The sequence below is a fragment of the Pyxicephalus adspersus genome, chromosome 5 (genome assembly GCF_032062135.1).
Source record: "Pyxicephalus adspersus chromosome 5, UCB_Pads_2.0, whole genome shotgun sequence".
Classification (NCBI taxonomy): domain Eukaryota; kingdom Metazoa; phylum Chordata; class Amphibia; order Anura; family Pyxicephalidae; genus Pyxicephalus; species Pyxicephalus adspersus.
This window is the reverse complement of record NC_092862.1, coordinates 21,750,316-21,765,916: the sequence shown is the minus strand read 5'-3', so window position 1 is coordinate 21,765,916 and position 15,601 is coordinate 21,750,316. Positions and strand designations below refer to the sequence as shown.

At 35.3% G+C, this 15,601-nt stretch overlaps 1 protein-coding gene across 2 annotated transcripts in view; it reads left to right on the top strand.

Annotated features, from left to right (window-relative positions):
• VPS13B (vacuolar protein sorting 13 homolog B) overlaps nt 1–15,601 on the top strand; it is a 520,025-nt gene that overhangs the window by 318,409 nt on the left and 186,015 nt on the right. For both annotated transcript variants that reach the window (XM_072410846.1, XM_072410847.1), the window contains exon 31: nt 13,308–13,511. In XM_072410846.1, coding sequence (XP_072266947.1) covers nt 13,308–13,511 — 204 coding nt within the window. The remainder of the gene's footprint in view (nt 1–13,307; nt 13,512–15,601) is intronic.

Here is a 15,601-nt window from a genome sequence, read left to right as displayed (position 1 = left end):
TAAAAATCGGGGGTGGCTTACTTAATGGGGATGTCCTAAAATCGGGGAAACACGGTAACTGTGGCCATTTTTATGTATGCCTTGATTGTGATTGTTTTTCAAACTTAAATTTAGTTACTTAGGTATGGTAAATATATATATTTATTTATTTATATCACTTCAATGTAAAAGTGAACCTGTTCTTCTCAAGTGATTCATATTTACATGATTACTTGATTCTCATGGATTTCACTACTTACTGGTAGCATTAAAGCCCTTCTGCCCCCACACAGCAGAACCAGGATGTATTAGTAATCTTGCAAAGCATCATCAAATTTGTGATTAGCCCCAAGAAGTTGCAAGCTGCAGAAAATATGATGTTCCCACATTCATTTTGTTTTGGTTATCAGCTTTTGTGTGATTCACTTTAAGCAGCAGTTCACCAAGTACATATGGTCATTCACTCCTGTTCCTAAAGCAGTGTGTAAACTAATGTTAATGCAACACAGAACAACGGACATGGCTACACTCTAATGGGTATGTGGTAGTTTACCTACCCATAGGGAAAACATACATGATGAGACACATATACGCATGATGCATGTGAGATTTCAAAACAAGGACGTGAGGTCATTGCACCACATCTTTCCATTGCTATATTGAACCCACACGTATGATAAATAAGTAATTTTTTTGCATACATACATGGTTCTGGACAGACCAATAGGGCATGTGACTAACTCATGCAGGGATCCAACTAGCAGAATTCAGACAGTTAACTCCTTAAGGAATTAATTTAGAAAAGGGGAAAAATAAGGTTCTGGTTTTGCCCAGTTGAAACACTCTTTCTGCCAGATTCTTCATCATTCACCATCTGGAACACGCCGCTCTTGGCAGTCACGTAAATCATGAGTTACAGTGATCAATTTTTAAAAGCAATGAAACGTTATCAAGATTTTAATTCCATATTTTAAACATATGGCAATATTCGGCTTTAGAAAATGAATAGAAGCATTTGCCAAAATCCCAGTTCAAGGTCCATAAAAGCATGCGATCTTTTAGCAGCACGTTGTTGTTACCGCGGCTATAATGGAATTTTAATATGATCCACAATCTCTGTTTTAATGAACCGTTCTTGGTGCTTGTGTCACTGACTTATGAATACCATAAGTAAATGTTACGTTTTTTTTTTATTACTTCTGCTTTCTATTTATTTTTCTAAACACGAGTCAATAGGTGATGGGCAATTCACTAAAGATGAAGTTATTTTTGTGCACTTAAGGCAAAAATAGATAAAATGAAAAAACTATATTGTCTACTTTGTATGCAAGCTATTTCTAATTACAAAGTCAGCACTTTCCTGCTTTTCCATGTTCCAATATTTGTGTGTGAACACATACTAAATGTGTCCAAAAAAAATTAGAAAACTGTATGATCATATTGAGAATGTATATTAATATTGAGTATGCTAAATTGAACTCAAGGAAACCATCATTTAAACTAGTATGAAACACTCTAATTAAAGAGGTACTGCCATTTTGCAAATTCAGAAGCTCACCTGCTCCCCCTAACCCATACTCACATTTGCCACCCAATACATCTGTTGAAAGCCCTTTTTGGTAACTTCTAGGCATGGATGGGCATGTGATGTTCTTTCAGAATGCTGTGCTTGTGCCTGAGCAGCCAATTGCCAGACCAATGCAGATCTTAAGCAAAGTTTGTGATCAGGAGGGTGGGGAAAATAACTGTTACTGTGTTAACAGTAACAGGGTCAGTAAGTGGGCTCTGATACCTCTGACATCATCTGGGTTTACTTGAACTACCTGCCTATTGCAAATTCTTTAAACAACATTTTATTATGATTCAATTAAGGGCTTTGAGTATGTCAGTCCATAACTTGCATTTTTTTATTTTTTTTTCTATTGTATACATTTATTTTTTTTGTTAAAATGTGCTTTTCATGTTTTACTTTCAGTTTTAGGAGAGATGGCCTCACGTTCTCATTAAGCACATCATATACAAAATTTATAGTTGACTGCAAGTTGCCCAAAAACTTAAGTATCCTTAAACTATGTGTCCACCACCATGCTTTACAGTTGGTATGAGGTTCTTCACCTAAAAAGCTGTGTTTAGTTTGCACCAAAAATATTTTCCATTTCTGTGACAAAAAATTTGATTAATCAGTCCATAGCACATTTTTGTAGAAGGTCAGGTATCCGCTGGCAAACTGTAGACTCTAGACAAACAGGTAAATATACAGTGAAAATACATATAAAATGTAGCCATTTACCTGATAAGCAGGTAAAGACAGGACAGTGATTAAGTAGCAGCAGCAGTTTACCCCTCTGTACATACTACTCTTGCCTTGTCAGGATGTTCCTTGACATCACATGTTCAGGAAGCGTACCTGATTGGCTTCAAGTGTTGCCTTACAGAAGATTACAAGGTCATAGTAAATCAAATGAGATATCATTTTTTTCTGTCAAATACTCTTTAAAAAAAATATTGATTTTATGTTCTGTGTAGTTTAAACAAAGGTAACTTACTAAGCTTTCAGTGTGCTCGATTGTTAAATGATGACCTTTGAGAATTCCAGGCTAATGGAATTTGTTCATTTAGGTTCTCATTGTAAGTAGATAATCTTGTACTTGCAAAATGTTCTCACCTGCACAATCTCTCTCCATTTGACCTTTCTGGAAATGTATTTGACACATGTTCTCTGTGCACTTTCCATAATGAGAGCGATCAAAATTTTCTGCAGGGCTGGCAGTCATTCTGGTTTTTTTTTTCCAGGGTTTTACCACCGATTTGGTTCCCTAGTGGAACTTGACTCATTTCTTTTATACTTCCAAATCCTTAGTTTGCTGGCCTTAATCTTTAATGTTTGGCATCAGGCCCAGAGAAAGCCCCATGCACTTGCCAATTAGCCTTGTCCTTGCTGAAGCTGTCTCTTTTATAGGAGCCATAAGCCTTTAACTACACCGATTATATATAAGAATAAAGTCATGCTTGGGGTCATGCTGTGGATGATTTTTAACTGTTGTTTTAATTCATCAATTAGCATATCATTTGTTCTGGCATTGTTTATGATCCCTAATGATATGTGTGGAAGTTAGTCACTACTGACTAAATGTCACATTTTGCAGACCTAGGAGCATTTTAAAAGCTATGTTTAAATGTGGTTGGTAAATTTTAGGTGCAATTTAACAGGATTGGTCCACCTTTAGCTTATAGGATACTCTAAACGTTAGATCTCCTTGCTTTAACTAACTTTTTTAAGTGTACAACACTATTGGTTGCAATATTGCAATAGAAATCAACAGGCTTACTTTATTAGTAGCCCATTTGCTCCCTCAACAATCTATGGGGTTATTGGGAGTGATGTGATATATGGGGAGTAGGTGACCTTATCCTCTTCCTGTCCTGTGATGCCATTGGTGATTGACCATGTATGTACCCAGAGCTGTAACAGGATGGGGGGGGGGGGGTGCGGTACAAAGTGCCCTTAGCTCTATTCAAGCAACAAGTCAGCAATCAATATTAACTAGTAAACTGTATTTGCATTTTGTTGTTGGGTAAAAAAGAAATTGATCTGCATTAAATTTTAATATATACGCATCAAGGAAACTTGAGAATATAATTTGATTTATTAAGTCTGTTTATTGAGAAGAAAGTTGACCTACCTAAATTCCACCTTTCTTTTCTGTTTAAGAACTAGTAAGTGGAGCTACAGGACTTAAAAACCTTTAGCTCTCTGTCTATTTGGGCTTTCATTTAAAGCAAAGAGAACCTCTGCAGCTTTTTGCAAACCTGGTTGCCATGCTATTTATCTAGTTTAACACTTAAGTGAAACTAAACGTGTGCTACTCACCTATCCCCTTTACATTGCGCCACCATCTTTTCTTCTTCCTCTGTACGATCTTTAGCCAACTTGACTTTTCTAACTCCCACTCAAGAGCATAGAATTTTTACATTCCCGGCAAAGGCAAAGGAAGCCCAGATTTCTGGATTCCCTTGGCACACGCTCAGCTCAGCAAAATTTGACAACTAGGTAGCGATCAGGGAAAGCTGAAAACTTTATGATGCATATGATCACCTAAAATATTATCAATGTCTTTCTGTTTGCATCCAGTATTATAGTACATGCAAATATTATTTTACAATTACAAGTAAACACTCACTAAAAAGAGCTCAATAAATAACTAGATTTGATTTTTGTTGTTAGAAAAATGCCTTTTTGTTAAAATATGGTTTCTTACCAGGGGACATCCCACCAGTTGACTCTTTGTGATAACTTCCTATTTTTACCTGATAAGCAGATACCAACAACAGCAAAGCATCACAGTTTTGCTGTGCCATAATGTACCAGGATATCATCCATTGATAATGATGCTTTATAGTACAAACAAGGAAAGGTAAGGGTGCCAACTTTTCAGCTGAATTAATTATTGCCACCCTAGGACAGGAAGCCCCTATGAATATACCAGGTTATTTTGTTTGACATTAAGAAACATGTCCAACACTATATTTGGTTTAGGTGTTTGGTTTTAGATACACTAGCCATTTATCTGCTTTCTTATTTATTGCTTGTTCACTTTCCCTGATTTTAAATAGGGAACTTTAGTGTTTTATACCAGCTTTTTTTTTGTCCAAAAAAATGATTCTTTAATATTATCATGTACACCAAAAATTAATTTAAGTAAGTGACACAGGTACATGCCCAGGTCTGGTTATAAAAAAAAAAGTCTGTTTTACAGAGACAAATTTCTGGAGTATTGGTGGAATCATTATTTATTCTAAATAGTAAAATGTATTGTCATGTCGTAGCTCTTAACATGTGTTTTCACACAGGTGAGGCAGCGTTTCGTTTGTTTTTTAAAGGTTATGTGTGAAGTTTTTTATTTTTTGTTTGTGTAATGTCATTGAAAATATTTTAGGTCCTGTGTAATAACTTGTTCCATTTCGACGTCAACAACAAATTCTTTTTAGGATAAATCAGCATTACTACTTTATATTATTAAGTCCTAAAAATATATTGTCACCCAGGCACCTTTTTAGGTCTTTTAATGCAAGAACAAAACATGATGTTCCATAGACAGATCTAGAACAATTGGGGGCAATTAGGATGCAGTTTGTTCCATATGTGCACATGTTCCCTGTCTGTAATGCTTTGGATTGGAAGCCTTGCCGAGCACTGAAAAAGGAGGTGTACATAATTCTGGCCAGGAAATAAGGTATTTCTTGGCCTCCTAGTTGCTTCTGTTTTCAACAAACACCTATGATAAAAACAAAGAGAAAATAGAATACTCCAGCTGGGACTAGGGAAGGGCTTGCAATAGCTCTCAAACAAAAGGTTGACCTCATTGCTTCTCACTACATAAATTGTGTTTTTAGTGTGGTTGCCCAAGCACAGATGCTTAGGTGTGGGGAGATATTCCTCTCTAAGTGATTTTTGGTAGATGCGAATGATGACTTACATTGGCAGTTTTTGATGTTTTTTTGTAGTTTAATATGACTGTCTTGTATTGCTAGTTTCTTTGTTAAAGCTGAACTCTGGGTAAACAGCTAAATTCTTATACAATACATATATAGGAGCTGTTTAAACTTGTACTTGAGTCTAGTTCTTACAATTACACTGCTCTTTCTAGCAGGACAAACCTGGATTTTTACTGTCACAGTTAAGTAACAAAGGTCTTGTGTGTAATTAAACATTTAAATGGGAAGCAGCAGATACATAAGTGTAGCACTTTGTTGCTCTGTTCATGTTCCTTCCTAACCGGTTCCTTGTCCCACTTCTCCCATTTCTGGACTTATGTTGTACAGTGAATTTTAACAGACTGAGGCTGATATCAACTGAAATGTAGGTGCTTGCACACTTTTTGGAATGAATTTGCAGTTGTTCTTTTCCTCAAGTCTTTATCATGCCTCTCTTCTTGTTTTGACATGGTCAATAGCCCTGGACTGGGAGAAGAAAGAAAAAGAAGTAATAAGATCATATGTGAAGAATGTAGCAACATCCCATCTTTTTGTTGACTCTGTGCAGTATAGGCAAAACAGAAATATGCCCATCAAACAGGAAACCTTTTTGTCTTCTATCCTAAAAATGTTTAAGTGTATTTTGGAGGTTTAAAATGATTTAGGCATTGCCTTGCCAGGAATTTAGCCAAAATGTTTATCCTAATGTGAGAAGCTAATTTTTCATGATATTAATACCTATAATAAACAAAACAATTGTGTATAATATAACCCATCAATGTGAAGCTGTCTTCTAGGTGGTAAACATACTATAGCAATGTTTTAGCTGTTGCATTAAATAAGTAAAGTGTGTTCCCTCTAATGTCCATATCACTGATATTGCTGTTCCTATGCCACCTCTTGCTAAGCAGCTGACTTTCTTTTTCATTATGCACCCTAATACAGTACACATGAAGTCACATAATGAACATCAGTGTTTTCATTGAACTTGCAAATAGTTAGTATAAGTTTAAGTAGTAATGAGAAGCCATTCTAGCAGGTTATGTCATGAGTGTGCTCATTTGCAATGTATTTCTGCCTTAGGATAGTAAGTGAGAATAAAAGATGAAGACAAGTAAGAGGAGGAATAAAGTACTGGTAAATCACAATATGTAAATAACTGAATATCTATAAGCCCATCACTGATTTCTTTTACCAAATTGTAAGCCATTACTTTTTAAGTTCCATTCAGGTAAGTATGTCATACCTGACCACATTGCTTTAGTGGATAATTGGTCCCCCTATAGGACCCGTACACTTCTTACCCAATTAGTATTTGCAGAATTAATTATATTAAAAATAACTGCATGTCATCACTTTCCGCAGTCCTTGCATGATGTTTGGTTCAGATATCTGAATACCAATTTAGGTGTTCTGGCCCTTAATTTTAAACTTGAGTTGGAATCCAGTTTTTTAAGCATTTTTTTTCCTTTTGGACCTTCAGTTGTTCAGTGTATGTCTTTCTTTTTATAAGTTTTAGTCAGTCCTGTGAAACCCTACGTGTCACTATGTGTAAAAGCTGGATAAATCTGTTATTGTTCGTGGACTTGGAAACCGCTGAACCTTGTACTTGGATGCATTCTCTCTGATTTTTATGGGCCGTATCAGGAAATCATAAAAGCTTTGCAATTGTCATTATTTTATTTATATTGTGCTTTTGGTTCTCAATCATTGTTCATCCTAGCCCTGTCATGAAGAGCACAGACTGAATCACTTTTGTATCTGATACAACTGCAGGAAACAGCAAATTTTCATTACTACCAGAGAAGGAGTGGATTACACAGACATGATTCTATAAAGGATTATAGACAAATGTTTGGTTCTGCATTCTGGAGAAACAGTTGAATAGACAGAGACATCTAGTAGTAGGTTGTGTATTTCAAGTTTTGGATAGAATGGGAGAGGTTGGAAACTCTGTCAGATGGTTGTTGTATCTATTTAGCTAAATACATTAAATGTGCAATAATGCAATATGTATACAAATCATAAAAGTCCTGTTTTTTAGAATTCAGACACAGCCAGGATAGAAACACCTGTCAGCATGTTGTAGAGACAGACTTATACACTCTAGGCCTTATTTTTTTTTTAAAGCTCTCCAAAACTGGAGAAAAAAAAGACTGTCATGTGTAAACTTGGGTGATCCAGCCCTTGGGTGTTTTTAATTCTGAACTAAATCCTTTCCTGGTTTGCCAGATCACCCAGGTTTATCCATGATAGTCTTTCTTCTTCAGTCTTGGAGAGATCAGTCTTTAATATACCAGGCCCTCTGTGTGGAAGCAGTGGTTTATGTACTGTAGTCGGAAACTCATCTTACTAAATCAGACCATTAGTTCTGCAGTCCACAGTTCTCATACTCCCTGCTCAAAGGGGGGAGTAAGCACAGTTATGGCCGACACAAGGAGTAGTATTAAAAGATAATTCTTTATAGTAAAGATTAGTGTATTTATACTGTAGAAGTAGTGTATTCAAAAATGATGCTCTGAATTTTTTAAACTGTATCCTTAATATGCCAATTTTTTAAAGATATACTGCTTTAACTAATCTTATGAAAACACAATAGTTTTGAGCATTTTTTATTAGTAAATAGAAGCAGTAACATGTGATAAGAAGCCTATAGTCTCAATGCCCAATATTTTGCCTCTGCTCACATCAACTGTATACATAAAATCATATGTAAAAGCTAAATATATGTGACTGTGTTTTAATATCACCCCCCCCCCCCCTTTTCCTAATAAACCCATTATATTAATTTTTTTTTTTTTGGCATTTCAGCCTAGTTAAAGTAATGGCTGTAAGTCTATGATACTAATGATCTAGGATCCATTTGTCTTTTTTTTTGTTACAAATGTTTAACAAAGGAATGTTTTTTCACGCATGTAATTATATGGTGTCATAATGTTGCACAGATTTTGGATGACACATTTAAGACCTGACATGTGTTTTGCCAAGGCAAATGTCTAGTTTTAAGTTTCTTCTTGGTTTCCTGCCTCTGTTTTTAAGACATCCAAGGATTAGTCGTGTTCTATGCTCGTCCCTCCCTAGAGACAGAAGCTGAGCCCAATATTGCTCTTATACAGGCACCTGTGGCCTAAAAGATTAAAGGCATCCCTAAATGGGACGGTGTTGTGCTGTTCTCAGCATGGGGGAGAGGCAAGTTAATCTATTATCTTGGAAAGACACATATTTATAACAACGAAGGTACATTTCTGAAATGAAACCTTCTTGGAATTAAAACTACAAGCCAGATTTGTTTAGTTTCTGTTATAAGGGAGTAACAGTATATAACAGTTTTTCCACTGAGGCTAACTGAAAGTTTAACTTCTGCTACTTTTAGAGTTCTGCTGGATATCTACTGATTCTTATTTTTAGGGTATATATTTATGTTTCTAATAATATTTTCCTTAGTGTATTGTAGTTATTTGGGCTCAATGAGCAGCTATTCATTCAGTGATTCTTGACCCTGGTTAGTGTACAGATAGGATATATACTGTAAAAAAAAATTATGTATACTTAGTAAATGAACATTTTTTCAGCATATGTCTGAGAAAACAAACAATAAGATATTCATTCACACAATATCTACTGTAGATGTACTTGAACAAAAGACAGATAAAATTGGCATGGTGTATTCATTTTCATAGTCTAAAGGAATGAAAATGCAGTTTTCACAAAGTTCATCTTTTTTGCTACTATTTTAAATCCACAAAATTAAAATTGAGTGTTCTGGTTTAATTTGTTTTACTTATACCATAAATATCGAGGATCTGGTGTTCTCTCTGCTATTGAAATGTCTGTTGTGAATATCAAAAGAACATTCTACATTTCTCAGAAAGGTCACCAAATGATCTAAAATCAGTTATTTTACATTAAGTAACGTCTAAAAGTTGGATGGGATCACATGGCTGCTAGTTTTTCCAGGACTGGCCAATCCAGCAGATTTATTGGAAAATTTAAATTTTACTGTGCACTTCTACAGACTTTGCTGTATATGGGTACCTGCAAATCCAAATGCAAATATTTTTGCTTATATTATATTATAACATATTGATATTATATATTAAATTATACAATCAGGGATATTTTAACATTAAGTGGGGCTATTTCAAGAGCAGGGTCCCCATGTTGAGTTTGCATGTTGGGGATCCCTTGAGCCCCACTCTCATGGCAATGAACAATAGAGGACTGCCAATTGTCTGTGCACTGTGGTGCCCCTTAAAGTTCACAAAACTTCAAGGCTGCATTCAGGTTGGTGGTAAGGTTGCAGTGCGGCTATGAACAGGTTGAAGACCCATTTTACTTGTTCAGGGACTGATTAAAGTAGAATGATATAGCACATGCGGTTGGCATTCTGTAGAACAGCATCCTTATCTTTTTTCAAAATTTACCCTCTGGTGACGCCATTCATTTATTCCAGTTATCGGTTGCAGGTGTAAGGTGGAATAAGGTGGAAAATGTCTCTGACAATAAAGATTTTCCTGTTAAAGTTCTTACTTCATACATACTTCTCAGCTGTTCTGCATATTAATTTGCAAGGTCAAACCACATGTTGTCTTTATTGTAAGATTGAAGGGAAACGTTTGAAAAAGGTTTGAAAAAAATGTCTCACATAAAAAATAGATTTCATAACTAATCACAAGCTGCAAAACAATGAAAAATCTGTTGTAGATTTTTTTTTTCACAGACATACACTTGTTTTAAAAGAGCAGATGGAATTTAGTGAATTCTACAAAATTCCAGTCTTCGAAAGAACTTTCATATTACATATCTAGAAATTGCTCTCAAATGATCAGAAAAAAATAAAAATACCATCTGTTGGGGCTAAGTGGCATGCCCAGTACATCATGATATCCATATGTTTTCCAGCATGGCTTACAATGGATAGTGGAAAACAGACAAACTCATGCTTAAGTGGCTGTTTTGGTTTCCATTTCTTTTGTGGATTGTGTTAGTCCCCTGTTAAAGTGCCTGGAAATAACAGTATAGATAAAAATTCTTCTTTTTAGTATGTGTACATTCATTAACAGCCCAAATTTTAATGTTTTGGTATAGACTTTTCTTACAAGAAACTAAAAATCACAATAATATATATTCATTTGAAATGAATAAAAAAAATAAAATAAAGTGTTACATTTGCAGATTTTTTAAAAACCTAATCAGGGACAAAAGTTTTTAGGTTGTCCATTGGATTCTGAACCCAAGTGTGTGTTCACTAGTCAGTTATATGCTCTATGCTTTTGTGGAATACTTTGAACGTTGAAGTAACTGTTTCTGTCCAAAGGATGTATGGCCTGGTAGCCACTTTCCAACTATATACCTTCCTCATTTTATTTTAGTGAAGTATATACGTACTGTTTGTTGTCTTGGTTTACATTTATGCCATGGTCATATAAACTGAACAAGTTTTTCCCTTGGGGTGCAATATAAACTTTTTCTTGAACTTTATAGGGTCACAAGGTTCATTTACAAAGATTAGTGCTGTCAACACATTGCGTTATCTTTAGATGGGTGACAAAAACTTTAAAAGTGACAGCAGATCATTCACAGTCGAATGGCTGAAACAGAAGAAATTACATATCTGAGAATGGCCAAGTGGATATATATATTGTTTTTTTGCATTTCAGGACAAGTATCCCGAGGACACCTTGGAACCTTGTGACCCTATAAAGTTCAATATATATATATATATATATATAAATGATTGTCCCCTTCTGATCACTATGAAATGATTGTCTCCTTCTGATCACTATGAAATGATTGTCCTCTTCTGATCACTCTATTCCATTGACTCCATTGTCCCCTTCTGATCACTTACCCGTAATTAAGTGCAGGGATCTCTGTTAGGGCAGGGATCAGCAGCTTGCTTCTTTGTTCAGAATCACGGGGGCACGTGTGCAGGCTTTTTACTTTCAGTTTGGCTCAGGAATAGACACGCCCTGCAGCCAGCATCAAAGACACACACACGCAGGATCAGATATCTGGAGCTGTCTCGGTGAGTACTTTTTTAATTTACCGGTATGTATGCTTTTATTTTCTTTTTCTCCTAGGTCTTTTTTTTCGGGGTAGGTCTTATATTAGGGCAGGTTTACAAAATAGTGCTAGGTCTTACTTTTGGGGTAGGTCTTATTTTCGGGGAAACAGGGTATATATGTATGTATGTTTACATGCTTCCATATGTGTTTATATAATATTTTTCATGTCATCAGCTGTTTGGAATGGACATTATTTTTTCTGTGTGTTTATTCTGAAACACAAGCCTATTGTAAATAGGCTTGTGATAGTCTTGTTAGGTAGGAAAGCTGCAATTATGGCAGAACATATTATTGGTGTAAGGTAATGCAAGGGGAAACAAGTAACTGAACATTTTGCTCTGACTTGTGCAATTGCTGATTTCTTTACAATTGTCTTGGAGGTTTCTGTGATTTATATGTCTACACTTTTCAGAAACTGAAGGAAACAAGTCTATTTTCAGCATTTGGATCTATGTCAGTCTACAGAATTGTTTAGCAATAGGTTTTGCAATAATTTTAGTGTTAAGCCAAAAAAGGCAAGAATAGAGATTGTAGTTGTCTAGACATCGTTGGTTCACGGTGTGAGCACAGTAAACAAAAGAAAGATAGTTATCCAGGAGGTATCAGTGACTGTTTTAAGAACCACCTGTGCTACAATGTGGAACAGTCAAAAATTGAACATTTTGGTCATTTTAATTATTTTAATTATAATTTTGGTTTGATATATCTTTGCATAAACCTTTCTGCTATATAACATAGCTCCTTCAAGAATGCACTCACAAACTACCTGGGAAATTGTCTGTATGACTCTTTACATTACTCTGTGAATACTCTTTTTCCAAAATTAATGGTTGTGCGTAGGATTTTTTCCTGAGTATATTAGATGAACCTTTAATAAAATATTATGCTACTGCTTCTATTTAAATGACTCTGGAGTAATTTTCCAAGAATAAAAGAGATTTTCACCGTGTAATATTGCAGGAAAACACACATGACCTGGAATAATATGTCAGTGAACACTTTTGTTTTTTTGCTAATATTTCCAGATGTAAACCTCAACCTTTTATATTTGGATTAGCCAAAGCAAATAAGTGCGACCTGATGTCACGCAATGATTTGTAATATAAATTAATGTACACAAATTCATAAAACCGCCTTGGTAAAAGAAATAAATGACATCATTTAAACCTCGGCAAGAAAAAGCCATAAAATTGAGAATTGGAGTTTTAAAGTTGTGCTATAATATTTAGATGTGGCCTGTTAATTACATGTGCAGTACCTTAAGTACTTGGTTAAGTCTCCAAAGTTAATTGTAAAAAAAAAAAATTTATTAAATTTACAGAGAATAGTGACTTTGATGTATTAATTGCATTATTGTTCATTAAGCCTGTTGGATAAAGTTGTGTTTGTATTAGTAGAGTCCATGTTTTAAATATCACAAGTTGTAGGCATTCATCCCCCTCCAAGTACCATATAAAAATATTTCCAACTCTTCATTAAAACAATTGGGTGAGCAAGTGCTAATTATATAGTACCTCAGTGTAAACTGCATGTTACTTGGGCATTCCACCTGATTTTTGTATACTTCCTAAATAATTTAAATCTGTCTCAGGCACTATTTTATTGTTCTTATAATAGCATTACTTATCCTATATTCTTAAAAAAATTAGTGGTTTTAGCTCCCCTGTTTCCACTTTGTTACCATTTAATGTGTTAATATATCTGTAATGATCTCAAAAATTCATCTTTGTTTCCACATTCCTTTTATCTTGATTGTATTAATCATTTTAAAATCATTTCTTTTAGACGTGCTTTGAATTTGGGAATCCTCAGAGATCCAGGATCAGAAGTTGAGGACAGACAGTATCAGATTGACCTGCAGTCAATTAATATTGGCACAGCTCAGTGGGAGCAACTGAAACCAGAGAAGGAAAGTAACAATGGGGGATTGCTGGCAGAGGCAGATCGAGGCTCCCAGAATCCTGCGCTGGAGTGGAACATGGCTAGCAGGTGAAATATTACTATTATTAGGAAAATTCAGCTTCCTGACTTTACATGCACTCTCAAAACTTTTATTATCAGTAAGGAATGTATGCTCACACCATCTCTTCATCATTTATTTTTTTGAAAATACAACTGATCCTGTCAGATATCACTTAACCCTTTTGTTAATCACTTTTACTTGAATATGAGCTCTTTTTTATCAGGGTTTACCTATATACTATATTCTGTATTTATATGTTTTGAATACTAAAAGTGGGCTCTCTGTCCTAATTATTGGTGCTGCATATATTCCTTTCTTACAAATCCATGTTCTTCTGGGATGTTGATGTTTTTCATGAAGGTATTTCACTTGCATCCTTCCAGACAAGTACAACAAAAAGAGCTGAATTTGGTCCCCCACTGGACTGAATTGCACTTTGGTTAAGTCTCCTGTGGACAGCTTTCCAGGTCCAGAACCATTTGGCATTGCAGCTTTACTTTCCTTATGCCAGAAGCACTTTTCAAATTCCTATCTATTTCACTGGTTCAGTTGTGGAATGGGTTAATGCAGAGGAACTAAACACTGACAGGATCCATTTTTTCCAGTTGGTGTAGAGGAAACACCAACCAGTTGCTGTTGTTGCTCTGCAAATGCATTTGTTTCTTTAATTATCAGTCTGGCTCCTCTTGCCCAGCCTTTGACTTCCAAAGCCCTATCCACTTCTGGGTTCTTCAAGTTGCATGGGTTCCTGAGTCCTTTCCTCCTGTCGCAAACCAGGTTGTCTTACAGCTACAAAGTCGCAACATTTTAGTTTTACACAAGTAATACCTTGGGTTGTCCTCTTCTTTTGGGTTTGTATTTGGCTCTTAACATGTTTCTGGATAGGCATGACGCATGATTTACTAAAAAAAAGACTCAAGGTTTTACTAGTAGACATTTATGTATATTAGGTAGTCCTTTCAGCAAAGGAATACTTGCTAAACCTTGATCAAGCAGATGGATATACTTGGCACTGAAAAATCTTCTGGATTGCAGATATTTTCTATATGTCAGGATTCTTTGTATGTGGAGCAGCATTTTGGTGGTATTCATGTAAGTAGTGGTAAAATAATACGTTATGGGATTTCTTAACATAGCCATTATTATGTACCATTTTTCTTGAGGAAAGCGCCTGGGTTTAGCATACAGACTATTTTTGTACTTTTTATTGGAATATAGTTTAGAACTGTGAGGATAGAGGGGGATCTTTAATGGAGGGGTTCCTGGAAAAAAAGGGAATAGAATAAAACAAACTAGTAGTAGAGGTATGGAATAGGATATATAATGGAATTATTATTTTTTTTTGTGGGAGGAAAGTTTAAGGGCTGAGTAGAGGAGGAGAAAGAAAAAAATGGAGGACGGTTGTAGGGAGTAGGAGAAAAAAAAGTAGAAGGAATAGTTGGGTGGTAAAGGTAAAAAAGTCTGAATTTGCTGGTGATGGTAAATAATTAAATGGGATCTGTAATGGTCTGCAGGTAAGTAATATGTGATCTTTGGAGTTCATATTTTATTACATTTTGGAACTTGATTATCCAAAGTAGATTTAATTTTCTTAAATGACATATCTAGATTGACTTGATGTTTCAAATCCTCAAAAAAGCATGTCTGACTTTTTCAGGACTTTGTGATTGTTTTCTTTGTCGTTATAAATATGTGTGAGAACATGGTATTCTGCTTTGGAATATATATTATACTTTGTTTATTAATTCATGCTTCCACAGAATCTTTGTAGACAGATCTGTACAGGGCTACATACTGTACAGGGTAGATTGTGGAATACACAGAGTAATGTTTAGGATTCTTTGTAAAATATTCCTTACTTATTTACTAAAAAGAAATAGAAAAAAACAGAAATAAATAAAATGTGCGCGTGGATCTTGGTCTTCAGGGACTAAAGTTGAGTACCCCCTGATGTAGACCATTTGATACATTCACAACCAGATGTGCTTACGTTTGGGACATTCCCACGATGTAAATGTTAATTTGTGCAATATTTTCACCCACAAATTGGACGTCTATGCAGTCCATCTCACAGGAAGGCCTGGTGTTATGGCAGCCAGAAACACAGAGGCTCCAA